Source organism: Alexandromys fortis, unplaced genomic scaffold, assembly GCF_014885135.2.
Source record: "Alexandromys fortis isolate MF-2015 unplaced genomic scaffold, M_Fortis_MF-2015_v1.1 scaffold_221, whole genome shotgun sequence".
NCBI classification, from domain to species: domain Eukaryota; kingdom Metazoa; phylum Chordata; class Mammalia; order Rodentia; family Cricetidae; genus Alexandromys; species Alexandromys fortis.
In genome coordinates, this window is record NW_026068096.1 from 1,576,656 (window position 1) to 1,603,392 (window position 26,737).

A 26,737-nucleotide genomic window follows, 5' to 3' on the forward strand; every position below is an offset into this window, starting at 1 on the left:
ATAAATAAATGGAAAGCCTGTGAGTCAGCTTGCAGGACTCTTGCCGAGCAACATATGATGCCCCTGGTTCCATCCCCAGGACCACATAAGCCAGGCTTGGTGACACACGCCCGGCACCCCAGCAGTTCGGAGGCTGAGGCAGGAGAATCAGGAGTTCAAGGTCATCCTGGACTACTCTCATAAAACAAACCAAATCAAAAAACAACAAAATATAAAATGAAAGGCAAGAGAAACCCCACGGAACAGTCTTCTCCGTCCTGGCTTCCTGCAGCCACCTGCCCCCGCACAGTGGTCCCTCAGCTTGCCGTGACCTCCCTGGTGTTTGCTTAGCTTCTGCCCATCTCCACGGTCTTGGGGAAAGGACCTACAGCTGCTATTCATCTGCGATGGTTCCCACAGGCCCTGAGGAGCCTCCTGGGTACTGTCTTCAGCTCGCCAGCTCAGCACCGGCCCTAGGGAACAAACAGTAAGAGACCTTTTACCCTATCATATCTGGAGAGCAGAACACAACAGTGTGCCGTGGACATCACTGGGGTGCGGGGTCCATCTTTATGGAAACGGGGGGAGCGACAGCCCCTGATGGCCTTGGGAAAGGTGCTCTTGCCCCTCGCTCCAGGCCTCAGTTTCCCCAGCTGTAGCATCTTCAATGAGAAAATGGATCTCCAGAGACCAATCTGCCCAAAGCCCCCTGGAGCCCGCCACCCTAGCCTCAGATCTGCTAATCCCCCAGTCAGCCCTCCACCTTGGTTTCCCTCCCCGTGGCCTAATCCTGGGATTGTCCAGGTCATTAACATTGTCCATGGTTTTCAGAAAAGCTTCACTGCGCCCCAGAGCAGCCCTCTCTGGTGATTAGCTGATTCCTAATTGAAAAATCCCCTCCCACCCTCCGCCCCTCCGTGGGCACTGGGGCTGGGAGGACCCCACAGTTGTGTGGGGGCCCTTTGGGGACCTCCTTGGGCCTGTGTGAGCCTAGGGACAGACTGCAGCAGCTCCCGAGGGCCGGTGATCCGACTAACGCCTCTTTTCTTAGGGAGAACTTGGGACCCAGAATCTCCCTCTCTGTCCAGCTCCCTCACACCTGTCCCAGATCCCCGCAGAGAGGAGAGAGGATGTGGGGAGGTTCCCCGAATAGAACCAGGGACAGCCAGGGGCTGAGAAAAGTGGGTGATGTCTCCTTGTCCTCTCCTGCTGTCCCCAGTGTTCACTGCCAGGTCCCCAACCAGGCAACTTAATTCTGCCTGTCACCAGGATATGGGCTTGGGTTATTTATTCAGTGTATATACGTATTTTAATTTAAAGATCTGCCAGCCGGCACCACTGGCTCCCGTGGAGTCCCCCCCCCCCCATTGCCTCTGAGAAAGGCCTTGCCTGTTACCAGCCCCACCCCTGGCCTTCCAAGGGGACGTGAACAACAGAGAAGGAGGTCATCACCTCCAGCCGTCCAGTCCCGAGGCAGACAGAGATAGTGCTTGGCCCAGGCCACCCAGTAGGTCCCTTGAGCCACTCAGCGAGTGTTCCTCACCTCAGGAAGGAACCCTGTGTCCTCAGCCACCATCCTGACCAACAAAATGAAGCTGTTAGATGGGCAGGGTCTTCCATAGTGGGTAGTGAAGGAAGCCAGGCCTCAGCCTGTCCCTCAGTTTCCCCTTATAGCCACAGACATGACTGCTGAGCCACAGGCCTGTTCATGCGTGATAAATGACACTAATGTCGCCCCAGTGTGGGGGGACCCAGCTGTCATTGACACAGGGCTGGAGGTCAGCAGTGCAGGCAGAAGCTAAGGGGTAGGGGCGGGGCCCACATGGGAACAGCTCCCAATTCTGGGGGAGGGGGATCCCCCCTAGTCCTGTCAGAACCTCCAGACTACCCGGCCATCCCACGGTGACCCCAGGCTCCCATTTCTGTTGGAGAAAGGGCCCTTGAGGGCTTTTCCATGACAGTGAGCTCCCCAAACTGGCTCTGGCCTGGAGGAGCCCAGGTGCCAGGTGAGAGCTGGCATCTCCAGGGAACCACCCCACCCACAAACCATGAACAGGGTCCCCACATGGAGCCTGGCAATGAGACATCCTTCTTCCCTCAACTGTAAAGTAGGTATACCCTATGTACAGATGGGCAAACTGAGGCCCAGCAGGACAAGCAACCATCTCTCTCTGGGAGAGGCTACCCCATCAAGCATCAGAAACTAGACATAATTTTGATGTGCTTTTTTTTGGTTTTTCTTCTTTTCCTTTATTTTTCTTTGTTTCTTTCTTTCTTTTTTAAAATATTTTATTTATTATATATACAATATTCTGTCTGTGTGTATGCCTGCAGGCCAGAAGAGGGCATCAGACCTTATTACAGATGGTTGTGAGCCACCATGTGGTTGCTGGGAATGCTCTTAACCACTGAGCCATCTCTCCAGTCCTTTTTTTTTGTTTGTTTTTTTTTGTTTTTGGAGACAGGGTTTCTCTGTAGCTTTGGGGCCTGTCCTAGAACTCCCTCTGTAGACCAGCAGGCTGGCCTCGAACTCACAGAGATTCACCTGCCTCTGCTTCCCTGTGCTGGGATTAAAGGTGTGCTGGAAGATTTTCTTTTTTTTTTTATATTTATTTATTTATTATGTATACAATATTCTGTCTGTATGCCTGAAGGCCAGAAGAGGGCGCGAGACCTCTTTACAGATGGTTGTGAGCCACCATGTGGTTGCTGGGAATTGAACTCAGGACCTTTGGAAGAGCAGGCAATGCTCTTAACCACTGAGCCATCTCTCCAGCCCCTGGAAGATTTTCTTGTACCCAGGAATTAGGCCCACTGTGGGAGCAAGATTGGTGCAGGATTTTAGCCCCCAAATGGAAAATAGAGAAAGGACAGTGGGGCCAGCATCACAGGCATGAACCCTGAGTGTCTTGGCATCATCCACCTTATGCCCCTCTCTGCCTGGCTCCATGATCACGGTCTCCCTCCCATCGACCAGAGGGGCCCAAGGGAGGCCTCAGTTTCTCCATCTGCACAGGTAGTGGGGCATCTCCACCCCCAACACCCATGCCATTGGCCACACCTCACACAGGGCCAACTGAACCTTTCCTCCTCTAGGTCTCCATTTTCCATCCCTGGGGTTAGGAGAGTCTGGGGAGACACTTCCTCTCTCAGGCCTGCTCTGTGTAGAGGGTGGAGGAGGTGGGGGAGCCCAGGAAAGGAATCTGACCCTGCATAGCCAGAAGCTTCCCAGGCCCACATGAGTCTCTGCCCCCCCCCCCACACCCAGCCTCCAGAAAAGCAGAAACACTTGACTAAGTTTTCCTCCGTGACATGGCTGGATGGGGGAGTCCCAGAAGCCCTGTCCACCCATTTCCACACTGAACCCGTGACTGAACCCCTGAAGCAAAACCTCTCCCACCCTGATGTCCAGTCCCACAGGCCATGTCCCCAACCTCAAATGCTGGTTACCCCCACCCGAGACCAGCATCCCCTAGGGTGAACTGAGGACCCCAGGGCTGCCGGTGTCCCCACAGCCACTCCGGGCAATTGTGTCTAGTTAATTTCCGCCTTGTGTTGTCTCGTGATTCATGATTCCCAATGTCTCTACACTGTGTCCGTGTGTCCCACTGATGTCCCAGTGCATCCCAGGATGGTGGAAGGTTCTGCAAGGTACTAAGATGGAGGAGGGGTCTAGTGATATCTGCACACAGCTGGCGCTCCTTGCACACGGGGCGGGCTCTGACCTTGACATGAGAGACCACCTTTTCTATTTATTCATTTTAATTTTTTCATGCAAGGTCTTGTCTTACTACATAGTAAAGGCCGACCTCAAACTTGCCATCCTCCTGCTTCAGCCTCCCCAGTGCAATTTGTATTTGACACTCTTTTTTTCTTTCTTTTTTGATCATGTAGCTTTATCTGTAGAAATATATACAGCATTTATTCCATCAGGCAATGGGCTCTGATTGAGGGGCCACTGTGTACCACGGGCAGGCTAGGTGGCAGGGACAGGGACAGGCCGGGAAGCAGACTGCCCAGGGTCCTCACCCTTGGTGCAGAGTCTAAAAGATGAAAAGAAAGGAAGAAAAGGAAAATCTAGACAAAGGAGAATTAGCTACATAAAGCAAAAATAAATAAACAAGCAAACCAAGCTGGGTGTGCATACACCTGTGGTCCCGGCACTCTGGGGGTGTAGGCAGGAGGACCCAGCGTTCAAGGTCAGCCTGTGGGAGATCTCGGTCTAAAGAAAACAGGAAAGCAGAAAGGCGGGTGTGGCTTTCGCTGAGGGGCTGGGGGAGGTGGATGCTGCTTTCTATTGCGAGCCAAGGGTCCAGAACCATCATCAGGGTCCCTGGTCCCTCGAACCTTGCTGTCCCCATGCCATCACCCCCTGCCCACTGCAGCCACCGAGGCGGCAGTAAAGGGCTGCGGGAGAGAGATTGCTTCTCTGTGGAAGCTTCAGGTGGAAAAGACTCAGACACAGGACGAGCATACCGATGCCACCAGAGCTCCAGGGACTGCAGGGCTCTGCCTGGGTGAGGTGCTGGATGGGGCCCAGGCCACAGCTCAGGGGCGTCCCCGACTTCAGACACACCAGCACCTGCTCTGGGCTGGACAGCAGCAGGAGGTCGAGACCTCAGTTCATCTGTGTCACTTGGACTGCTGTGTACCCTCATCCCGGGCCCTGGGTTATAAACTTGCATGGCCTCAAGCTGCTTTTTTCCACGGATTCTGGGGCCTGAACTCGGGTCCTCGGTGTGCAGCCGGTTTATCCACTGAGCCATCTCTCCATTCTATAACTATACACACTGTAGCCCAGGCTGGCCTTGACCTCAGAGACCTGCCTGCCTCCATCTCCTGGTGCTGGCCACCAACCCTGGCTTCTTGCTGATGGTGTTTTTTCCTAACACCCACAGCTATGGCAGTCAGGGTCCCCGGAGCTGGCAGCACCCTGGTCCAGGTGATGAGGGTGGCCTGATGGGGGGTCTCTCTGAGCTCTGGCTCATCATCGTCCGTGCAGCAGAGCCTCCTGAAGACAGCGTCTGCAGTTGGTCTGCCTTCCTCTGGGCAGGGCCGGCATGGACACAAGCTCCTTTGTACAGTCCACGGGCCTCATTAGGAAGCAGCCCCCGTTGCAGGGCACAGAGCGGCTGAATTAATGGGCTCAGAGCGTTGCCTCTCAGCTAATTGTGCCCGAATGCAGTCGCCGTGGGTGACACACAGACGAGGGGCCACCGCTGGGATCCCAGGCTGTATGTCAGGTCACTCGTCACCAGTGACCCCCAAGCCTTTGGGCAACCCCAAGTGGGGAACCCCAGGCCTCCTTTCCCCGAGACAGACGTGAACATCACCACGGCCCTCACACACCTGAGTCACATGGGAAACTGAGTCACAGAAATGTGGTCTTGGCAATGGGAGATAACTCAGAACATTTGTTTATTGTGTGTGCACGGCGTGTATAAAGGTCAGAGAGTGATCTCGGTGTCAGGCTCTGTCAGGCTCACGTCTCACTACGTTGAGACAATCTTTTGTTTCCTGTGTACACACTTGCTGCTGCCACCTCCCTACCTCCCTGGTGTGACAGGCGTGCGCCATCATGCCAGGCTTTTGTCAGAGAATCAGGGTGATCCCCAAGAAGCCGGCCTTCTACCTGCAGACCCCCCAGGACCCCGAGAGCAGGCAGGAAGCAGCAGGACTATCCCCAGAACCTTCACAACTGTCCAAAGAGGGAGACCCACACCTTACAGTTGGTTCATTTTATTATAAAAATACAGACTTCAAAGCTGAATGTGATGAGGGCCGGCCACCCGTCCCCCTGCCCCTACAAAAGCTCCCCAGCCACCCCTTGCCATGGCGGCCATCCACAATATACATTTATCTAGAATATATATAAAATACAGAGTGAGGAAAGGCAGGTAGAAATCCGAAATCCATAGAAACGCGTCGTGTGGCCAGCTTCACTGGGTCCTTTGCTCTTTCTGTATTTTTGGTAGGTAGCTCCCCTTTTCAGTCCTGTCCAGTTTTTTTTTTTTTCTTTTTGGCGTTTTTTCTTACAAACATTACTAGGTCACATGATTGGGGGGAGGGCTCCAACGGACAAAAAAACGAGTTTATTGCGAAGTGTTGTTTCTATCCTAAAAAGTCCACCCCACTCCCCCAACCAAAATAAAAGTCCCCTCAAATCGAAGGTCTGGAAAATTTTTTTAAAAAAAGAACTTCCATTCTGTCCTCAAGAATACATTAAAATAAATCACAGTACACATTTGCTGGTTTCTATTTACAGAAATAAAACGTCTTCCCGGCCCTGGAGATGGCTGTGCCTGGTGAGGCCCGGGGGGCAGAGCTGAGGGGCTTTCTGAGATCTGAGGGAGGGGGCTCAACAATGGCTAGAACAAGGGGCTTGAGCCTCTGGTGCCCCATTGAGGGCTGGCACCATACACCCCTTCTGGGTCAGGCAAGTCTATGGTGGGCTCCTTCTGAGACTCAAATAACAACCAGGGGAGAGGAGTGTCTGGAGGGCCCGGCCCACTCACCTGCTGGCCTGTCCCAATGTCATCAGCAATGGCCAGGGAATAAATTAACTAAAAAACACCCCTCAAGTCTTTCTGACTGAACTTAAACAACGCTGGGAGGCCTTGAACTCCCTGGTGGCCTTGGAGAAAGTGGCTTGGCCTGGCTCTCCTCCGAAGGCTTGGGATAGCGTCACCTCCCTGGGCAGTAGGCGGCCTCCTCCGGGGGACAGCACCATGGAAGAGAAGCAGCAAGGATTTTGTCTCAGAGGCGGCCGCGTGGGTCCGAGGGCTGAGGTCAAGGGGTCCAGGTGGGGCTGGTGTCCTCCGTCCTGACACTAGGAGCCCAAGAGGGTCCACAGCACAGGGACCGTGGAGAGGAAGAGGTGGCAGCCGCCCAGGCCGCTGCAGGAGCTGTTGCTGGTGAAGATGGGCTCGGCCTCGTACACGGTCTCATCTGTGGGGACACAGGCCGTCAGCCAGGCCGCACTGGGCTGGGCACTCTGGAAGGCCTGGGCTTGGGGGAGGGGTTGGGATGGGACTCTGCAACCCCCAGCTCTCTGGGCCACTCATGGAGTCAAGGGCAAGGTGAGGGGACCTGGGTCCTTCCCAGGTCACTACACACTAAAGACACTCACTGGTTGGACGCACGTAAACTTTCAGTCGCAGGCAGGGGCGGTCCACCAGGTTGGGAGGTGTGGCAGCTGGAAGAGAGGACAACCTTCTGGGGGCTCCATGCTCCCTTCTCCACATTGCTGACCCAACCCATAAAACTCTTAACCATGTGTCAAAACCTGAGACACAATGCCCTAGGCTTCCTGGGAGTCTCTTCCATGTTTCCTCTGTCCAGGCTGACTCCAAAGGCTGAGTGAGTTACATCTCAGAGCTTAGTAACAGGGTGAGACTTTTAAAATTTATTTATTCATTTATTGATTTGAGACAGGGACTCTTTCTTTATGCAGCCCTGGCTGTCTTGGAACTTTCTTAAAAACCAAGCTGTCTTGGAACTCACAGAGATCCATCCCACTGTCTCTGCCTCCTGAGTGCTGGGATTATAGCATGCAGCAGGACACCTAACTTAGGGTGACTTTTTTTTTTTTTTCGAGACAGGGTTTCTCTGTAGCTTTGGAGCCTGTCCTGGAACTAGCTCTTGTAGACCAGGCTGGTCTCGAACTCACAGAGATCCGCCTGCTGGGATTAAAGGCGTGCGCCACCACCCCCTGCCTAGGGTGACATTTTAAACAAAAAAAACAAAACAAAGCAAGGGCTGCGGAGGTGGCTTGAGGGGTACAGAGAATGCTGACCAAGCACTGAGACGCGAGTTTGGATCCACAGCTCGCACGCACGCGTGGAGGAGGCAGAGGTGGGAGGATGGCCCAGCCACTCTGGTGTGCACTCTGCTGACCTGTCAGAGTGGAGGTGAGAGGGACAAGGTGTTCAAGGCCCTCCTCGGCTCCCTATGGAGTTTGAGGCTAGCCTGGGCTACATGTGGGTGGCTCCTAGGCAGCTGGGATAGGAGATGTGTAGTTCAGTGGACTGACTCTGGGACACCTCCTCATGGTCTGCCGGCCACCCTCACCCATCCCCCATGCTGGGACTGGAAGATTAAAAAGTACAAGGTAAAAATTAACACTTGGGCTGGGCAGTGGTGGCACACACCTTTAATCCCAGCATTTGGAAGGCAGAGGCAGGCGGGTCTCTGTGAGTTCAAGGCCAGCCTGGTCTATGGAACAAGTTCCAGGACAGCCAAGGCTACACAGAGAAACCCCAGTCTAGGAAAAAACAAAACAAAACCAAACACATCTTTGCGGGATTCTCATCTCAAAAAGAAAAATGTCATTTTTTTCCCTCATTTTCTGGGACTTCATTGTAAGAACCTTCTGCCCGTCCCCACCCGCTTCTTGCTTGAATTAAAAGGAGGAGGAGGAAGAAGAAATGGAGTCTGGTGGGCACATGGGATCCAGTGCAGTCCCGGGGTGCTCGGAGGCCCCGCTCCCCATGGGGTCTCCCTAGGAGACAACTCAGAAATGGGGTTTCCTCCATCTCACCCTCCTCCTCCCAGGGTCGTGGGGCATGAGGCTGGATGACAGTTGGAAGGCACTGTCTGCCTCAGTTTCCCTGTTTGCCAAGGGGGCTAGCCTTAGTTACTCACAGATGTAGTAGTACTCGTGGCCAGGCCGGAACTCAAAGCCCAGGGAAAAGGGCGTGAAGAGTTGGAACTTCTCTGAGAACTTGAGGGGCCCCCCGGGCGCTGCAGGCCTGTTGCACTCCCAGCGCTTGAAGCCTCGCTGCCGGTGGTCGCAGGAGGCATGGCCCTCGCCGTTCACCATGTACAGGATGTACTGCTCCATGTGCTCAGCCGGGGGCAGCGGCGCCCCATAGTGCGGGCAGTAGATGTCCAGGTAGTCATTGATGCTCACCTCCACCCTGTAGCCACCACCGTCACCCATGGCGCCCACCTGAAACCTGCGGGGGTGGAGGAGGGCCGGTCAGTGGTCAGGGCCGAGGATGGACCCATCTGGTCCCCTATCCCCACCACCCGTGCCCAGCACCAACTTTAGCCTCAGTTTCCCTGCAAGGAGGCAGAGGACCCTCCCCTTGGCCTCCGGCAGGGTCACATCGGCTTGCAGGCACCCGAATCAAGCCAACCTTCCACGCTGTGTGACCTCTCTGTGCAACTCCTTGAGACAACCTCTTCTAACTCCATCCTCCTGCCCCACCTCACAGCGCTGCACAATCTCTCTCTCCAACAGGTTCCCTGGTTTCTGGACAATTGCATCCCCACCACTCCAGTTCTGCCCTTAGCCTCAGCCCTGGCGTTGCCCCCTGTCCCCAGCTGTCCTGGAGGACCAGCCTGACCCAGCCGCGTCTTAGAGGACAGAGGTTGGCCTGTGGGGTTGGACAGCAGCTCCCCTTCCATCTCAGCCTCAGGCTACTGCAGCCGGAACCTTCAGATCTCACTGAATGTCCCCCGGGTCCCTGTCACGTAAATGCAGGCCGAAGGGGGGGGGGGGGTCGAGGGGGTCCTTTGAGAACCTTTATTAGCATATGAAAGCCTGATAGCTGGGAGTGGAACGGACTGCCTGGGGCTCCTTCACCTCCCAGTACAGCTGGGGAAACTGAGGCCCTGCAAAGGGGAACTCGGCGCTTCATGGTACATCATGGGGGGGGTCACTACACAGCACAGCGGGGGCTGAGGGTTCTGGGGTGCAGCATGGGGGGTCACTGCGCGGCACAGCGGGGGCTGAGGGTTCCGGGGTTCAAGGTCATCCTCAATTACACAGAGAATCTAAGGCTAGCCTGGGCTATAGGAGATCCTGTCAAGAACAGCAGGAAAAAACGTAGCTGCTGCTACTGGGCTCCTGTACCAACCAGAGGCCCGAGTGAGGCTTCCGGAGCTTCCCGCACGGCTCAGGCACAGATTCTTGGAGCCTCGGTTTCCCTCACACTCAGGTGTAATCCTCAGTGTGTCGACTGTCCAGGGCGTCTATCTCAGCTACTCTGTGACTTAGTGTTGGAGGTCCTCTCACTTGAGGAGGCCGTGGGTGCTGGGATCAAACTCTGTCTACCCGAAATCGCTAACAAAGACAGAAAAGGACATTGGCTGCACCTCTCCTCCATCTTGTTCCCCACTGATCCTGAACTCTGCCCTTAGACAGCAGTGGGACACGCCTGGCCTTCCCCATGGGTTCTGGGGATTTGAACTCGGGTTTTTGCTTGTGCACAGCAAACCACTCTGCCTACTCAGCTGGACCCCCAATGCCCACTGCTCACAGATGAACAGAACTGCAGACACTGGTCCTCAGTGGACCACGGCAAAGATCTGTCAACCTCACAGTCTGCCCAAATCCACGCCAGCTGTTCTGAATATAGACCAGACACCAGACCCGGAGGTCCAATGCTGTCCACCTTTGCCTGGTCTCTCCAGACTGCAACTCGGACCCTTGCACACGCCCAGAGCCTACCTTCCACCCTGGACATGTACACTGCGGTGCTCAAGCCATGCGCGTTCCAGGGTACCCGGTGGATGAGGACCCCACCAGATGCTGATGGAGGATGCTACTACAAGCACACCAGCTTTGCCGTGCTGGTGGTGTTCATGGTTCCAAGTAGGTGGGTAGCCAGGAGCCAGAACCCTACCCTTGCACTGGCTGGTGTCTGCAAAGCTGTTGGGGAAGGTGGAGGGCCCACCCCTAAAACAATCCCTGTGGAATTAAGACAAAGCCCAACTGTTCCATCTGCCTGAAGATGCAGAAAAGCAAGCAGACAGAGAGTAAACTCTCACTAAGGGCTAATGACCCTGAGACTTTTCACACGGAGGCTGTGGTCCACAGCTTCCACTCCTTGAAACAATCCTCCTACCTCATGATTTTGTCAACTTCTCTCCTGGGTACACAGGTGGGCTGGTGAGAGGCACATCGGGACTTGAAGCCCAGAAGTAACCACGACTGACCATCCCGTGCTCCCTTAGACACAATGACACACAAAGAGGTTTCATAGACCATGTCTGCTGCCCATGAGGGACATTACACAGGGACCCATGGGTGCCGGAGGTCTGTAAGAGACCGGGGGTCAAATCCGCATGAAGAGAAGAATTGGGGACCCAGGCCTCATGGAGCCCAGGCTGGCCTCTAGCTCACTGGAGCTGAGGATGACCCTGAACTCTTGAGCCTTTGTTTCCTCTTCCCTGTGTGGGAGCAGCCTTCGCCACCAAGCCTGGCTTAGAGCTCCAGCCGGAGCCCTGGCTTTCCTGGCTCTCAGTGAGCACTCTTCCCGTGGAGTCCAGCACCAGACTTTTAATCTGTTTGTTCATTTTGAGGCAAGGTTTCACGTAGGTCAGGCTGGCCTAGAACTTACAGCAATCCCCCTCTTCAGCTTTGTGTCGTTAGCAGGCGGCTACTTCTGGCTGATCTGCTACCAAAGGCACCTGTCTGTCTCCAGCAGTGTTCTGTTCCCTCTGGGCACCTCATTCTTCAGGACCCAGGCTCTCAACAATTCTGCCACTCCCCTAAGGCCCGCCAACCACCAGGTCCTCAGCCCCAAATCCTCCCAGCCTTGCCTACCACTCTGAGCTCCCCAATCTTGGAGACAATCTTCCTCTCCCTCTTTCTCCTTTATCAAGACAAGGTTTCTCCGCATAGCCCTGGCTGTCCTGGAACTCGCTACATAGACTAGGTTGGCCTCAAACTCAGAGGTCCACCTGCCTCTGCCTCTACTGGGGTTAAAGGCATATGCCACCACCACTGGATGGAGGACAATCCCTTGCAAAACACAAAGACAAACACACGGCCAGGTCCCTTTCAGGAGGAGCGAGGCCACCAGAACCAGAGACAGGAACCAGCCACACTCCGCTACAGAGATGGTGCCTGCCTCAGAAATCAGGTCTAGCCAGCAGCACCATCTTCCTCTTCATGTGTTCTGCTGGTAACAGTGTTACTGCCTACATGGAGGTCACTTGGCATGGGACACCAGGTTACACCACTCTCGGAGCCTGGCCAGACTCAGCAGTGTCTCAGAGGTGGGTGACATCTGGGGCAACAAGAAATTTCCTATGATGTCTGCTTTGGATCCTCATGACCTGTCTGCAGGGAAAAGCAGCAACTGGTAAGGCCACTTCTGTGGATGGCCCTGCGGCTGCCATGGACGCGGAGAGGATAGAGCTGTCCCCACACCAGCTCTCGGCACACACCTCACAGCCATGAACTCACAGCAGAGGCTCACACCCTGACATAGACTCACACAGGCGTGCCGCATGAAGATGTGTGTGCACCCCACTCTAGCGGACGCACACATCCACTCCCCTGCACAATCATGCGCACACGTATACACACGCAATCACCCCAGCTTGCGGTGTTATGTCACTAATACCCTACGACAGCCAGCTTTATGCAGGCATGCATCCTGGGCTCCCCCGGAGTTGTGGATAAGAACATGCAGCCACATGCAAAGTCACAGGCCACTGCAGACTCCATGAACACAGGTCCATGAGCCGCTGGACAAAACCCACACAAGCCGCAGCTAGGTCACTGAATGGCTGAGCGGTCTGGGCCTGTGGTGCGGTGTCCTTTTCAGCCCAGCAAGCAGGTTACAGCCAGAAACAGGTCTAGAGACCCCAGAGGTCAGGGCAGGGTGTCCCGCCAGGTGGATTGGTCAGGTAGACCTGGATAGGGGCTTTCGGGAGTGCCTGGGCAGGTGGGTGTGGGTGTTCATGCCTCCTTGCGGAATCACTGCCTTCAGAAAGACATCCCAACAGCCTCTGGGCAGGTGTGGGTGGACAGGTGGCCAGGAACATGACTGCCTACGTGTGTGTCCCTCCAAGTCACATAGGCGTCTGTGTCCTACATAGACACGGGTACTCTGGAGCAGGTCCACCCCTCCCCCACTTCTGCTCAGTCTTTTGTGTGTGACCCATACTCACGGGGTCCCAGCATGCCCCCACTGCCTGTTTTATGTCACGCCACCCATCCTGCATCACATGAGAAGCCGGGGTGTTGATCCTGCCCAGCTCCTCACACTGTACCCCATACTAGGTCCCCTTGGATGCCAGCCCGAAATCGTCCCTGCACGAACCACCCATCAACATCCACTGACTCTTAAGACTCCATAGCAGCCCAGACCCCCGTCTGCTGTGTCAATGACAAGGCCCTGGGGCATGGTGGTCATCTGTCCTCAGGCAGGGTCACCCATAGAGGGGAACCCAAGGAAGAGACAGGGACCCGAGGAGCCCCCCACCCCACCCCACACTCTATAGGGCTGGTTCTGCTACCTGCCCGGCCGGCCACCCTCTCAGGCAGCCTGTCCGGACACAGCAACAGGAGGTGGTTGGCTGGAGCTGGACCCTGGTGATGAGGAGGACACCTCTTTCCTTCCTGAGATAGGGTTCCAACCCTGTGGCAAATGGGGACAACAGGGACAGCCATGACCCCTTCTCTTCATCCCCATAGTCCCTCTATCCTCTTTTTTTTCCCAGACAAAGGACAGGCCACACTGGGGACAGAGACTCTGCAAGCTAAAACCAGAAAACTTAGGCCGAGGAAGCACAGCTTCCCTGGCTCCCTGCGCAGCCACGGAGTCCTAATCAAACCCACATTTGACCAGCATAGCAGGAAGGGCAATGTGTGTGTGTGTGGGGAGGGGGTAAGTGGTGGCCCTGCCAGGTCGCTGCAAGGCCCTGGGGTCCCTGCCCTCAGCCCTAGGGGATGGACGGAGCTACCACTCCCATGAAGAGACACAGCTCACCTCAGAGAGCAGCTTTTCTGCAACTTCCCGTCCATGGATCAGGAGGGCATCCTGGCTGATGCAGCCGTACTATTTCCTCACCGGTCAGCGCTATACTGCGCCCAAGCATCAAAGACCCCAAGCCTGTCTCCCAGGAAACCCTCCAGCACCCACCCACCTCTGAGACCCTGTAACGACTCAGAAGGTCCTAAGCTACTCAGAACGTGGTCAGTGGGTATCCAACTTTTCTCACTCCTCCTGTAACAGAGGTTTCTGCCGTATCCCTGACTCTACCCAGTGCCTAGCAGGGTCTGCCCCATAAGGTGCTGCTGGACAGCAGGGCTGGGTGCCTTTGCTGGGTGTGGCGGGCTGGGCACTTGGCCACTTGGGTCTCCAGTACCAGCTCCAATTCTCTGGCCATGACCTTGAAGCAGCCCCTCCTTGCACCCCCTCCTGCACCTCAGTTTCTCCAGAAGCTAAAAAGGTGGAAAACTATATGCCCTGGTTGCACCCCTCAAACTGTCCTCCACCTCTTTGGTGCCTGTGATCCCCTCTGTCCCTCTAAAGTGCCTGGGGGATTGGAGTGAGCGGAGGGGTAGAGAGGGGAACCTTGCAACTTCCCCAAGTTCATCTGGGGACCCACAGACAGGACTCTCGGAACCTTCGCAGAAGAGCCTCGTCCGGGGACTCTGGGTGTAAGGGAGGTCCCCAGGGAGCTCCACCAAATCCTCATCCCTCCAGGACGCTTCCTTCTCCAAGAGGCCAGGGGTTCACGAGTGTTCCCCACCCCACCCCGTGCAGTGCAAGTCCAGCAAAGGAACTCCAGCGTGTGAGGGTGCGAGGGGGGGTTTCCCCAAAGTCCAGAAGCTCTGCAGGGAATACTAGGCACCCCTGAAGTTCAGGGGTAGGTCCGCGCGCTGCAAACCCCAGAGCTGGGGCCTCTCGGGGTCCCCGGGGGTCCTCCCTACGAGCTTACCTGGGGTTGCTGCGGTTCCAATAGACTGCGTAGCGGTCAGCGTTGGCTCGGGCCGGGTCCTCGTTGCGCGCACGCAGCGGCAGCAGCAGCAGCAGCAGCGGCAGCAGCGGGCGCTGCGCGGGCGCCATGGCCCCGGTGCTGCCGCCGCGCTCGCTCGCCAGCTCGCTCTCCAGCCGCCGCCTGGCCCCGCCGTCTCCGTCTCCGCCTCCGCGCGGGCGGAGCACCGCGCGCTTGGAGATCCCGCCGCCCCGCCTCTGCGCGGAGACCGCAGGCGCCGAGAAACTAGGCGGCGGGAGGCGGCCGCAGCGCGGGACAGAGGCCCGGGGTCGTGCAATGCGCAAAGCGCTCTCCCGGGCTCCCCGGGCGCGGGGGCTCCCCTCGCCTTTGTCCCCGCTGGAGCTTCTTGGAGGGTCGCGGGCGCCCCCTCCCGCCGCGCCCCGGACCCTCCAAGCCTCAGCCGGGCCCCGCCCCGGCCAGACTCGCGCAGACTCTGCCGCGGATCCCCAGGGTCCCGCCCCAGCCACCCGCAACGGGCTGGAGAACCCCCAGAGCAATGCGCCGGCCCCTCCGGGGCCCCTCCCTATGCAGATTGGACCTAAGGGCTGGTCTGCGCCATCCCTGGCATCTCAGCACTCGGGAGGCTGAGGCAGGAGGATTGCTGCGAGTTCCAGGCCAGCCTTGGCTGCAGAGTGAGATCCTGTCTCAAAACAAAAACAAACAAAAAACCCCAAAAAAGTCGTAGGCCAGCTGTAGTGCTCGCCTGTCCTCCCAGGACACAGGAGGCCAAGGCAGGAGGATCCAACATCCTCCTCATCTACTCAGCTACTCAAGGAATTCGAGGCTAACCTAGGCTACGTGAAACCCTGTATCAGAAAAAAAAGCTAAAGTTTCAAGTCACCCTTGCCTAGCTTTTCACCCTCCTCGGCTGTACATCCCTGAGGCCCTTGGGAGTCACTTCCGGAACTCGGGGAACTCCCCCACACAGGGGAAGGGATGTTCTGGGCAGAGGGGCTAGAGCCCAAACACCGAGCTGTGTCCACCTGATGGGTTTCGCCATCTTGTTTTTCATTTGCTGGGTCCCGGTCGAATGCAGGGTGCGCGGGATCCTGGGGCACCTGATTCTTATAGTTCCCTCTGTGCGAGGACGGGGAGACGCTAAAGACTGGCAACACTGCTGGGACGAGCAGGGCCAGGAAGGGGTGGCCTTCTGTGACAAGTTCCCAAGCTCTGTGCACCCAACACACGCACAAGGGGGGGGGGGGGGAGCAGGGGAACGGACGGACAGGTTCTGAGATCTTCACCCGGACCTGAAGTCCCGTGCCCCAACCCCAGTCTGACCATGACCACTGGAATCCTTGTCTCTGTAAACCTGGCCCACACCTCTTCAGGTTTTGCTCAGGGACCTGAACTTGTTTGTCAAGGGTGTTCTGGGATCCCCGGGGCAGACCCTGGTGGCCCCCACAGGAGGGCACAGGGCCACACACGTCCATTTTCTGCCCATAAAGGTGAGTGTCTCCAGGTTGTCCTGCTGGTGCATAAGCACCCCCTCGGCACGAGGAGGCAGCCCCGATGGGGACCTATTGACTAGACTGGTGTTAGGTTCTGGCCAGGAGCAGCCACAAGGACACCTAGCAGCAAGGCCACATCTCCAGGCCTCATTTGCATGCTGGGGCCACCAAGTCGAGAGCTGCCTGCCGCCAGTGGATTGAGCAGAAAGCTTTCTGTTCTTGTCTGTTGTCTCAAGGTCAGATCCAGAGCGGGGACAGGAACAAAGGCAGCTGTCCCCCACTCTACCTCCCAAGCCTGGCGCTTCAGGCTTCTGAGGACACACAGCTGGGGGAGAGCGGGGAAGCAACCACAGTGACAGGGACCCTGGAAGCCCTGTCCCCTCCCTGAGCAGCCTCAGTTCATGGGGTCAGTGGTCACTGGAAACCAGTTCCTGTTTTAGAGACAGTGAGAGGTCAGGGATCACCAGGGGTGGTTCCAGATACATCTTGGTGTAGATCTGTCCCAGGTACTCCTGGGGCTATGCGTTCAGGCTGTGGTCCACCCTAAGGTCCCATTCACCTGTGAAGGCCCTGGCCCGACCTAGCCTGCACCCCATGGCCCACCACCTGCCACTCTTGGTACACAGGGCACGGCCTCAGGCCCCTGATATTAGAGTTTGGTGGCCCCCACAGCCATTCAAGGCCAAATCGCCAGGAAGGAGGCGAAAAACATGCAGAGAGAAATTTCTCGTTACAGAATAAATTGTACCAGGTTTCCCACCTGTGCTGTCGACTCTTGACTTCCTGGGGAGATGACAGTGACACTCACCTGCCCCTTATCCCCAGTGGAACACCTGAGTGCTAAGTAGGGGGGCCCCACTGAGAGGTCTGGCTTGCCCACATCCAGGATTGGGGACGGCAGGAGAGGCCTTGGTTTTTATTTTTTGCATATTGTGGTGTGGCCAGCAGGGCCAGCTTATGGGAGTCAGTTCTTTCCTTCAGCTATGTGGGTTCCAGGAATCCAACTCGGACTTGGCGGCAAGCAGCTTTGCCTGCCATGTCTTTTTGCCAGGCCAGGATTTGGGACGGGTACAAGCAGGAGAGGTGTCCCGAGGTCTCGTGCTGGGAGCCACTCCAGGCGTGCACGCAGGCTAGCCAGGCCCCAGGCCTTCCATCTTGCCTGATAGGCCCTTCTCTTGGCTTTCAGCCACGCAGAGCTAATAGTGCATTAACCTTGACGGAACTGCCAATTATCCCTGCTAATGCCGGGGTGCAGTGACTGCTGACAGGCGGATGGTGGTGGGGCCACCTTCCCTGTGCTGGCGAGGAGGCTGGGGTGGGGGCTTGGGTCTCTTCTGACCTCATTATACTAATCACCCTGCCTTTTGAAGCTTCAGCAATGACTGAGCTGTGGGATCAGGGGCGCAGATCACAAAATTTGTGGGACCAGGAACCAGGCCCATTCCAGCAGCCACAATACAAAGACAGAAACCAATCAACAATCAGGGCAGAGGGCCACCAGAGCTGTGACTCAGGAGTGCTGGCTTCCCCTGAGTGCGGGCTGGGGGTGCAGACCATAAAGGTTTCCTTCGGGCAACAGGCCCAGCTGAGCAGGGACCCAGCCACTGGAGGGGACAGGCAGAGACAGGCAGGGGTGGGGCCACAGGATGTGGAACGGGGCACCACCCAATGGGTACCAACACTCCTAGTAGGCCCAGGCAGACTCAGGGTCCCACCTCAGCCCAGCTGGAGAGTCTGTGGGGCATGGAAGTGGATGAAGACTGGGTATCCACAGGACAGGAGCTGGGCAGCCAGTCCAGGCCACCCACAGGACAGGGTGGTTGGGAGGGTTCTGAACCTATTCCCATGTGGGGTCCTGGGAGGCGAGGTGGCGTATGACTGCCATCTGGTGGCAATTTGTTGTTATGACGAGGCAGAATGGGCTGGGGCTGTGACCTCAGGCAGCAAGTGATCCCTGTCTGGCTCCTGTAAGTTGTCCAGTCCCCCTACCCCCGCCCAAGCTAAGACCATGGCTAACGTTGGCTAATGCTGAACTGCAGCCCAGAAGTCCCTGGGAAACTCTGCCGCAGCTGCTGCCTCCAAACAAGTTGGAGGAATAAATAGGTCTCTCTAGAGAGTGACATCAACAGGCAGTCAGGAATGACAACCTCACCCACTTCACCAGGTCATCTAGGTGTGACGTCAAGGGGAGGTTTCAGGTCAGCTACAAGGCCACTGCTTCATTTATTGTCCCCAAAGCAGCTGAAAGGTGCACACTGAGATCCCAAGGTCCATTTGCTCCATCATACCTTGTAGGGCTGCTTGTCACTTATGGGAGGCAGGGGGACAGAGCTTTGGGGGCCTCAGGTCTGTGGGCTGGTCTCAGTGAGGTGAGGTCACATTGTCCTGGCCTATGGAGCAGCCGACGGGTTGTACAGACGCCCTCCAGGAAGGTTGACATCAGCGCCCGCAGAAGACATGTCCTCTCTCGTCCTTGTAGCCTACCACCCCCACCTCAGTATCTGCAAGGGGAGGGACAGGACAAGACATGGGACTGAGTGATGCTGGCTCAAGGGGCCTCCGTAGCCCAGTCCAGCCCAGCCCGCAGGAAGAGATAGATGCTCACAGAAGGTGCCAAAGCTGGTGTCAACCTCCTTCAGGAGCCCTGGAAAGCCAGATTTAGTGACTATGGGTCCTGGCTCTACAGCAGCCATCACCGTAACAGGACAGTCAGCCCTGATGCCACTTGGTCATCCCCAGTGCAGCTCTACTCTGTCCACAATGCCACCTCCCTGTGAGGCTCTCACCTGGAACTCTCCTGGGTCTGTTTCCATTAAATCTACCAAGATCTTCCTGACACCCTGCCTTCTTGACCCTCATTGAGAGATTAGCTACGCCTCCAGCCCTTTACTGGGGGACTCTAGGCGAAGGTTCTACCTCTGAGCTAGACCCTGAACCCTATTTAGAGACATGGTCTTTGCTAATTTGTCTCAATGAACTCCTTCCTACCATCTCAGATTCCTGGTTTCAAAGACGGTCTCTTCCTCGCTGTCCAGAGATGCCATCTCTTCATGTTCCTCTTTGTTGGTCAGAAGTCCATACCTCCTTCGCTGTGGCTTCTTGAGTCTGCAGGGGGCACAGACACCCTCAGAGCCTACCAACATGCTCCTGCCCACTCCAAGCCCCAAGGTCCAAGCCACCTGCAGGATGTGAGTCCTTTTGTTGGAGGAGCTACAGGAGCAACTCTGGGCTTGGTGAAAGCCAGGGAGGCACATGCGCAAACCAGCCACAGCTCCCTATTTAAAGCATAAACCGCAGTTTTTTTTCCCCCCGAGTCAGTGTCTTGCAGCCCAGGCTGACCATTTAATATTTTTTAAATTAATTCATTTTTATTTTATGCACATTGGTATTTTGCCACGGGTGTTAGGTTCCCTATAACTGGAATTAAAGACAATTGTGAGCTACCACGTGGGTACTGGGAATTGAACTCAGGTCCACTGAGCCATCTCTCCAGCCCTCGACCATTTAATTCTCTAGGTCAGAGTGTTGAGATGACAGGTGTGTCACCTCTACGCGGTCCTGGGAATGACACCCAGGTCTCTACATGTTAGGCACAAAGCTTTAGCCGCCGAGCCTCAATTCTGCAGGGTTTGTTTGTTTGTTTTTGTTGTTTGAGTGTGGAGTTTATTGAGATAAAGGGAATGGGTAAGGAAACGGGAAAGAGAGAGAGGGGAAGAGAAAGAAGAGAACAGAAAGTGCCTCCTCAGAGAAAAGGCTAAGGGAAGAGCGAATTTTGCAGTTCTTGCAGTCTGGCGCGGTTTTCTGCAGGCCTGTCACCACAGCACCGGGGAGACCGAGAGACCAGAACGGCCGACCTGAGGCCGCTGCCCACTTAGGCCAGCCCAGAAACCACAGGAGTCAGGACCAAGAGCTAGGCCGGATGCCCGCGTCACGTGCTCTCCCGCCCACCGCACAGTGACTTACTAGATGCTGATTGGACGCGCTAACGCACCTAAAAGCCCGGATGAGGAAGTAGAGCGAGATCAGGCCGCTGAGCCCGGTGATTACGTAGAACAAGCGGAGCAGCGTGGGACCCGTGCCCGAGGGCCCCGGGTGTGTACGATTACGAGGTACAGCTGTCCAGCTCGAGTTTTCGGTGGAACCCGGGATGATGCACGGGAGGAACAGCAGCAGCAGCAGCATCGTGCGCGGCGCCATGCCGAAGCCGAGGCGGAAGTGAGCACAACCCCGCCCCCAATGCCCCGCGCGTCTGCCGTTTTTTTTTTTTTTCTTTTCCTTTTAGTGCCTGATTGGGATGACAGGTGGGCGGCAAGACTCCTCCCCGCCACGCCCGAGTTATTCCCACTCCCACCACATCTTAGACCCAAGCAACACAGCAGGGTTCTGGGTCACAGCCCTTTATTCAGGCAGCCCCCCAACATTCTGCCCCAGCAACCACGCCAGCCCCAGCTTCGTTCTCTGATCCTGCAGGAAGCCTGCGTCGCCTGGGAGCGGGTGTCAGCTCAGGAATTGCCTGGAAGAGAAGAGGAAGAGGACATGGGTGAGGAAAGCCCAGTCCAGCCCCGGGGGACCCCCAGACCTCTGAGAACCGTGGGGATCCAGGGACTCCAGCCCCAGACCCCGTGCACTCACCTGGCCAACTGCGTGCAGTCTGCGGCTCCTGCTCGCGGGGAGCCTCCTAGGACCCGAAGTCACGGCCACAGCCATTCTCCCATGGTTCAGGTTGGCTCCCCTTCATCCTGCCAAACAGAGGCGCGTGACCCCGGCGTCCCCGTGGTTCTGCAGCGCCCTCCCGCCTCCCAGCCTCTCTGCTCCCACCCTCGCGGCGCCCACGTGGCTCGTCCCAAGGTGGCCAAGGCCCAGGGCATCAGCGCCCTTCTGCAGCCCCCCTGCTCAGCAGCCTCACGGACTCTGGGCAAAAACTAAGGACAACAGCGCGGGTCTGAAGCCTGTCAAGCAAGGAACAAAAACATGTCCACAAAGGCAGGCACCCGGTGGCTCTGGCCGGCCTCGGGAGGACTGGCAGGAGGTACCACCAGTTTGACCCGACTTCCAGGAAGCAAGGGTCAACCCCAGGTCTAAGTTTCCGTCCAAGTGAGCTATAAATCAGAGGGATGCGACACGAGCGAAAGTGTTACCTCGAGGCACAGGCCAGCTGCACAGAGCTAGCAGGGGGGAGCAGCAGGCGAGTCTCGGGTGGTCTGTGGCTCGCGTCTGTCCCCCGAGGGCTGCGGCTTCGGAGGCTAGCAGAGAATGCCTGGAACTGGCGGGGCGCAGCCGCTAGGCAGCCTCACTGGCCCTCCCTGTACCCGGCCCTACACTGGCCAAGGCCTCTGCCGCCCCGCTACCCCTCAACACTGTCCACTCCCGTTCCCACTGGGCTGCTTGGGCCTCCCGCACTGCCCTGCCTTCCTAGCTGCTCTGCTGGCCACGGAGCCGCAGCTCAGTGTGTCGGCAATGAAAGGGAAATGGTCAGAGTGAGGTTTGTTTCACACCGTCTTTTAATCGGCTTCGTGAAGCCAAAGAAACTGCGTACAAGAATTCCTTAGCCACTGCGAATACAACATCGATGGAGTATGCATGTCTTCGGTAAAAAAAAGGACAATATAAATAAACACTTCCACAGCCTGCTGGACTGCTATGCATCCCCACAGGCCGCGACCTGTGCCCTATAGGCAGGACCTGCTGTGCTCCGCAACAGAGCTGGGGAGCTGGAGAGCCATGGCTTGCTCAAATAGAGTCCATTTCATCCCAGGAGGAGTGGGGTGCCAGACTTCATGGGCAACCACACAAAAAAGAAAAAACAATACAACCGAAAAACCCGAAAAAAAAAAAAAAAAACCGAGCAACCAAAAACCCACACAACCCCGACAATTTAGAAAAAACAAAAACCCATGGCTCACTGTAAAAAAGTTAAAATCTGAAGTACTTTCAAAAACGTTTTCTATAATGCTTAAAAAGACAGCGCTTCCTTAAAAAGAAAAGTCTGGTCACAAGGCCATCTTGGTCAGAAGCAGGCTGTTGATGGGTCAGAACGGAAAGGACTACAAAAGTGGGAACAAGGTGCTCACTACACAATGTTCAGCGAAGCTCCCCCATCTTAATTACAGCCATGGAAGGACGATCTGGACGCAGAGGGCTTTTACTCGTTGTGTGTAGCTGAGGACAGAAGCGGGACAGTGTAAAGGCACTGGAGCTTGTGCTCCGCCCGCACGGGAGGTGGCACAGGGTCCCATGCACCTGGCGCCCTGTCCTGTGCGGCAGTTCTGGGAGCTGTGCCCCAGGCTGAGTGGCCTAAGTTGCTGAGGGCACAAGGGTTCACCAAGCCCAACCGAGGGCCACTTAGGTGGCGTCCTTGGAGCCAGACTTACCATAACTGTCATAGCTGTCTCTGTAGGACCCGCCCGAGCTCCGGTAACCATAGCTGCCACCCTGACTCCGGCTGTGGAAAGACACACAGACACTAAAGTGTACATGCCTAGCAACACTGGGCTCAGCCCTGCACCAAGTGCAGCTGGCAAGAGTGGGTTCCTAGTGGGGGCTGCTTGCCCTGGTGCCAGCTGGGTATTCAGCAGAGAACAAAACAAAAACACCTGCGCCCTTCCTGTGCTCATAGCCTGGGCCCAGCTGCTGTCACCAAGGCTGAGTCATCTCCCTGGGGCTCCCATCTGGCTCACCTGGCATAGTAGTCTCTGGAGCCTCCATAACCTCCACTCCGGGAATCAAAGCGGCCACCTCCATAGCCTCGGTCTCCCCCACCTGTAGACGACAGAACAGTTAGGGAGTCCCTACAGCAGTCCCACCACCAGTCCAAGGCCGTCAGCACTCACCTCTAGAGAACCCACGGCCCCGGCTGCGTCCCCCACGGAAGAAGCCTCGGCCTCCAGCGGAACCACCCCGGTATCCACGGGACCGGTTGTCAGAAGACTTGCCAGCCTGGTCAACTCGGATCTGCCGCCCATCCACAGACTGCCAAACAGAGGGAGGGTCAGCATGCCTACTCCACACCAGACCTGTGCAGCCCAAACTGGCTGACTTGATCCTCACCTTCCCATTCATAGCCATCATGGCGTCCTTAGCGTCATCAATGTTCTCAAAGGTGACAAACCCAAAGCCTCGGGATCGCTGGGTCTCCCTGTCCTTTACCACCACCACTGTAAGGGAGAGTCATTAGTTGTGCCCAGTCTGCCCCAGAGCAGAAACCAAGGACAGTGCTCCCTTACCCAAGTCTCACCTTCAGAGATCTGCCCGTACTTGGAGAAGACCTGCTCCAGTGCCTGCTCGTTGGTATCGAAGCTTAGCCCTCCCACGAAAAGCTTGCCTTCGTCTGATGCCATGGCAGCCTGCACACACAAATGTTTGTTTTGCCTTAACCCCTCCTCCACAGACTGAAGCCAGATAGCATACTCAGCCTTTTTTTTTATTCTTTTAGAGTTTTTAATAGTCAAACACTCATACACAAACATACTCAGCCTTTTTAAAAGCTTTTGAGACTGAACCTCCCTTTACAGCCCAGGACGGCCTTGGAACTCCCTGCTTGAGCGTAAGTGCTAGGATGTTGCAGTCCCGAAAGCTCTGAGGAGTCTCCTGCCCCTTCCTTCTCTACGTTTGTATACAGAAGTGACCCATGATCTTCCTGGGGAACCTGGCTCACACCGTCATCCAGCCACTCAGGCCACTCTGGTAGAAACATCAGACAAAGGACTCCGTGGAACAGCTTGGGACTGTTTGCAAACACTCCTATCATCCCAGCCTTTGGGATATGGAGGCACAAGGGTCAGAAGTCCAAAACCAATTGCAACTACACAGCAAGTCTGACAGGAGCCTCAGCTACATGCTCCATCTCAAAACCAGACACAAGGAAGTCTTTTCGGCTTTATCATCCCAAACCCACATCTAAGACTGTCATATAAATCAGGCTGACTGTAAATGGTGGTTCTATTGCTTAAGACAGTGAATTCTAGCCCATTTCCTTCAGTGGGTCTTCATTAGTCCTGTCCAGAGAACTCCAAGGTCTGGATCACCCAGCCAGAATGGCATGCTGGAAATTTATTCACTTTACAAGAGGATGAGTGTGGTTGGGGACAGAGATGGCAGCGACTTCCTAGCCTCACCAGCTGACAGTTGGGTCAGAGAAGCTTCATCACTGAAATACGTTTTTGGGTGCTGTCAGGGAGCTGTGACACTTATGGGATGCATCCTGGGGTCACAGCCCACTCATCAACCAAGGACTAGAGAAGTGCTTTTTGCTTGGTGGACTCCGAGAGAGGAGGTTGGCCTGAGAGGCGTGGCTATAGAGGGGCGTGGCATTTTAACAAAGTCATTATTGGCTGGGGAGAACGAAGACCTAATGGCTTGGAGAACAAGTCCACTATAGTATTCCTGGGCCACTATACCTGGGAAAAACAAATTTGGGACGTAAAAGGGCAAAATTCAAAACTACATGTGCTTTTTTTCCCCTCGTGAAACCAGGGGAAGACGGAACCAAGGCACAGCCACCTGGAGTAAAGGGTCACAGGCAACCCAGCTCCACATCGGCGGACAACGGGGCTCTGGAGCTAGGCGCGCCCCGCCCACGGAGCAGCGCATGCGCCACGCGCGCACCCTGCGCCATTTCATCCGGGCACTCCGCAGTCCCGCCATTTCGCCGGCAAAGCTTTTCAAAGCCTCACGGCCGCCATTTTACAAAGCCCACCATTAGGTCGGCATCAGCCCGGGGATGACGCGCGGTGGAGGACGCCCTCCGGGAAGCGTGAAGTCCCGGTGTCCCGCCGCCCGCCTCGCCGCCGGCGGGGTGGACTCCAACCCGGGCCCGCCCCCAAATCCCAGGGGCGTGCCGCTGCGGCTCCGCCTCGCCCGGGAGTCACAGGCCGCCCGCCGCCCCAGGCCCCTCAGAGCCGGTGCCGCCAGGGCCCTCACCGCTGAGTCGGGCAGGTCCCTGACGCGGGAGGGAAGACAGCGTGCCACACACACCCAAGCCTCCTAACGCGCGAGTGCGAGGGGGCGCGCCCGAGTCCCGCCTGATATACCCCTCCCCTGGGGCCCCGCCCCTGCCCCGCCCACTAGGCCGACACTGACCAATCCGACGCGCCAGACTCGGCAGCTCCGCTCCAGTGGAGGGGCGAGACTGTCCCGGCTTCGCTCCTGCCCGCGCGGAGGCGCTGAGCGTTCTGATTGGCTGCAACGTGCCCAGGCCGCATTCTCCCGCCCGCTAGCGGCCAGGGGGCCGGGACAGCGCGTTTCGGGGGCGGAGCTGACCCACTTCCGCGTTCCCCACCCCGTTGGCCTGCGGCGGGGAACAAAGAACTTCCAGGCTTTTGCTACCTCCGTGGGACTCACAAATAAGGCACGAACCTTGACATATCGACTTAACACTTCTCCAGTCTTTTTTTTCCTCCCGATGTTTTTATTACATTTATTTAGCTGAAGTGCGTGTGTGGAAGCCAGAGGAAAGTTTTCTGGAGTCTCTCCTTCCATCCTGAGGACCAAACTCAGCATTAGCGGCAAACGCCTTTACCCACGAGCCATTTCCTCTAACCCGGATCCATCTGACTTCCCTAGTGTCTCCCGATACAACTGATGCCTAGGCTCGCCGACATCCCATAAGTCATCCCAGTATTGGGCTCCTCTTCAGACTTGTTGTGGTACCTCACGTGCACCCAATTTAGTTTGCCTACAAATCCCACCTGCTCCATAACTGCCATTTGAACCCTGGTTTCTGCCCTCCCCCAAGCAGGTGCGCATCACCACATCACACAGCTGGTAGAGCGCCTGCATCCTGCACTAGGATCGAACCGGGGGCCTCAAGCAAGCCTGAGCCATACCCTCATCCCCTCACTGGGGGATTCTAGGCAGGGGCTACACAGACCTATATCCGTAGCTTTTTTAAAAACACATATATGAAAAAAACAAAACAGAACTGCATTTTTATGTATATGGGTGTTTTGCCTGAATGTCTGTACATCATGAGTCTGCCCTGTGCCCACTGAGGCCGTGTTTGGTTACAGTTGTGAACCTCTCTCTATGTGGATGCTGGGAATTGAACCCAGGTCGCCTCTAAGAGCAGCCAGTATTTGTTACCACTAAGCCCTCCTAAGTTTCCTGGCCTGTCCTTGACCTCTGTAGCCTCAGCCTACCAAGTGGCTGGGATAACGTCCTCAATGCCAGGGCACAGCATGGCATCTCCTTTCACGATATGGGAGGACCTGGCTGGCCTCTAACTCAGGCAATTCACTTCTTACCACGGCAGTGCCTTCTGCCCGAGGGAGCAGCTGGTGGCGACCTCTCCCCAGATGTGCTGAGGGTGTGATCTGCTGACATAGAGGACCAAAGCAGCTCAAGCCTGCTCCAAGCCCCAGACTCACTGACCCTTGAATGATGTTGGTCGAGGTGACCCATCTGTGCCCAGGAGGAGGAGGATGCCAGAACCCCTCAGGGACACAATGCTCCCTCCTCCTAGATGGCAGCTGGTGACTCATGACCACCCCCTCTGCCCCTCACCCCCCCCCCCCCCCCCACAATGCTCCCTCCTCCTAGATGGCAGCTGGTGACTCATGACCACCCCC

At 56.3% G+C, this 26,737-nt stretch overlaps 3 protein-coding genes across 4 annotated transcripts; all 3 read right to left on the reverse strand.

Moving 5' to 3' along the window:
- Positions 1-5,713: 5,713 nt before the first annotated feature.
- Positions 5,714-15,056, reverse strand: Efna2 (ephrin A2). The gene is made up of 4 exons (XM_050123583.1): positions 14,665-15,056; positions 8,623-8,936; positions 7,109-7,174; positions 5,714-6,927 (listed from the first exon to the last, which is right to left on the reverse strand). Exons 1-4 carry the CDS (start codon positions 14,790-14,792, stop codon positions 6,809-6,811), a joined length of 627 nt encoding a protein of 208 aa, XP_049979540.1. The 5' UTR covers positions 14,793-15,056; the 3' UTR covers positions 5,714-6,808.
- Positions 15,057-18,371: 3,315 nt separating this feature from the next.
- Fam174c (family with sequence similarity 174 member C) lies at positions 18,372-20,387 on the reverse strand. The gene is made up of 3 exons (XM_050123507.1): positions 20,164-20,387; positions 19,161-19,277; positions 18,372-18,673 (listed from the first exon to the last, which is right to left on the reverse strand). Coding segments are annotated over exons 1-3 (324 nt in total). The 5' UTR covers positions 20,370-20,387; the 3' UTR covers positions 18,372-18,672.
- Positions 20,388-20,553: 166 nt separating this feature from the next.
- On the reverse strand, positions 20,554-26,611 carry Cirbp (cold inducible RNA binding protein). 2 transcript variants are annotated; one of them, XR_007588903.1, is made up of 8 exons: positions 25,527-26,611; positions 23,407-23,515; positions 23,220-23,326; positions 23,003-23,141; positions 22,850-22,931; positions 22,544-22,614; positions 20,805-20,911; positions 20,554-20,685 (listed from the first exon to the last, which is right to left on the reverse strand). XR_007588903.1 is itself a non-coding variant. In XM_050123506.1 (7 exons), the coding sequence occupies exons 1-7, from the start codon at positions 25,668-25,670 to the stop codon at positions 22,315-22,317; spliced, it is 669 nt and encodes a 222-aa protein (XP_049979463.1). In that variant the 5' UTR covers positions 25,671-26,604; the 3' UTR covers positions 21,656-22,314. The 2 variants fall into 2 exon arrangements, 1 of the variants encoding a protein (XP_049979463.1); XM_050123506.1 differs by lacking the exons at positions 20,554-20,685; positions 20,805-20,911 and adding an exon at positions 21,656-22,331 and having other exon boundaries at positions 25,527-26,604.
- Between the last annotated feature and the right edge of the window lie 126 nt (positions 26,612-26,737).

Excerpts from the sequence above, each read along its gene's own strand:
- Efna2 (XM_050123583.1), bottom strand. The coding sequence starts at position 14,792 with ATGGCGCCCGCGCAGCGCCCGCTGCTGCCGCTGCTGCTGCTGCTGCTG. Across the intron at positions 8,937-14,664 it reads TGGAACCGCAGCAACCCCAG|GTTTCAGGTGGGCGCCATGG; the intron begins GTAAGCTCGTAG and ends CCACCCCCGCAG. Across the intron at positions 7,175-8,622 it reads CCACGAGTACTACTACATCT|CTGCCACACCTCCCAACCTG; the intron begins GTGAGTAACTAA and ends CCTCTCTTCCAG.
- Fam174c (XM_050123507.1), bottom strand. The coding sequence starts at position 20,369 with ATGGCGCCGCGCACGATGCTGCTGCTGCTGCTGTTCCTCCCGTGCATC. Across the intron at positions 19,278-20,163 it reads TTCCTCATCCGGGCTTTTAG|ACTCAAGAAGCCACAGCGAA; the intron begins GTGCGTTAGCGC and ends TGCCCCCTGCAG.
- Cirbp (XM_050123506.1), bottom strand. The coding sequence starts at position 25,670 with ATGCTGAGTTTGGTCCTCAGGATGGAAGGAGAGACTCCAGAAAACTTT. Across the intron at positions 22,932-23,002 it reads GGGCCGTGGGTTCTCTAGAG|GTGGGGGAGACCGAGGCTAT; the intron begins GTGAGTGCTGAC and ends TGTCGTCTACAG. Across the intron at positions 22,615-22,849 it reads TCCAGAGACTACTATGCCAG|CCGGAGTCAGGGTGGCAGCT; the intron begins GTGAGCCAGATG and ends GTCTTTCCACAG.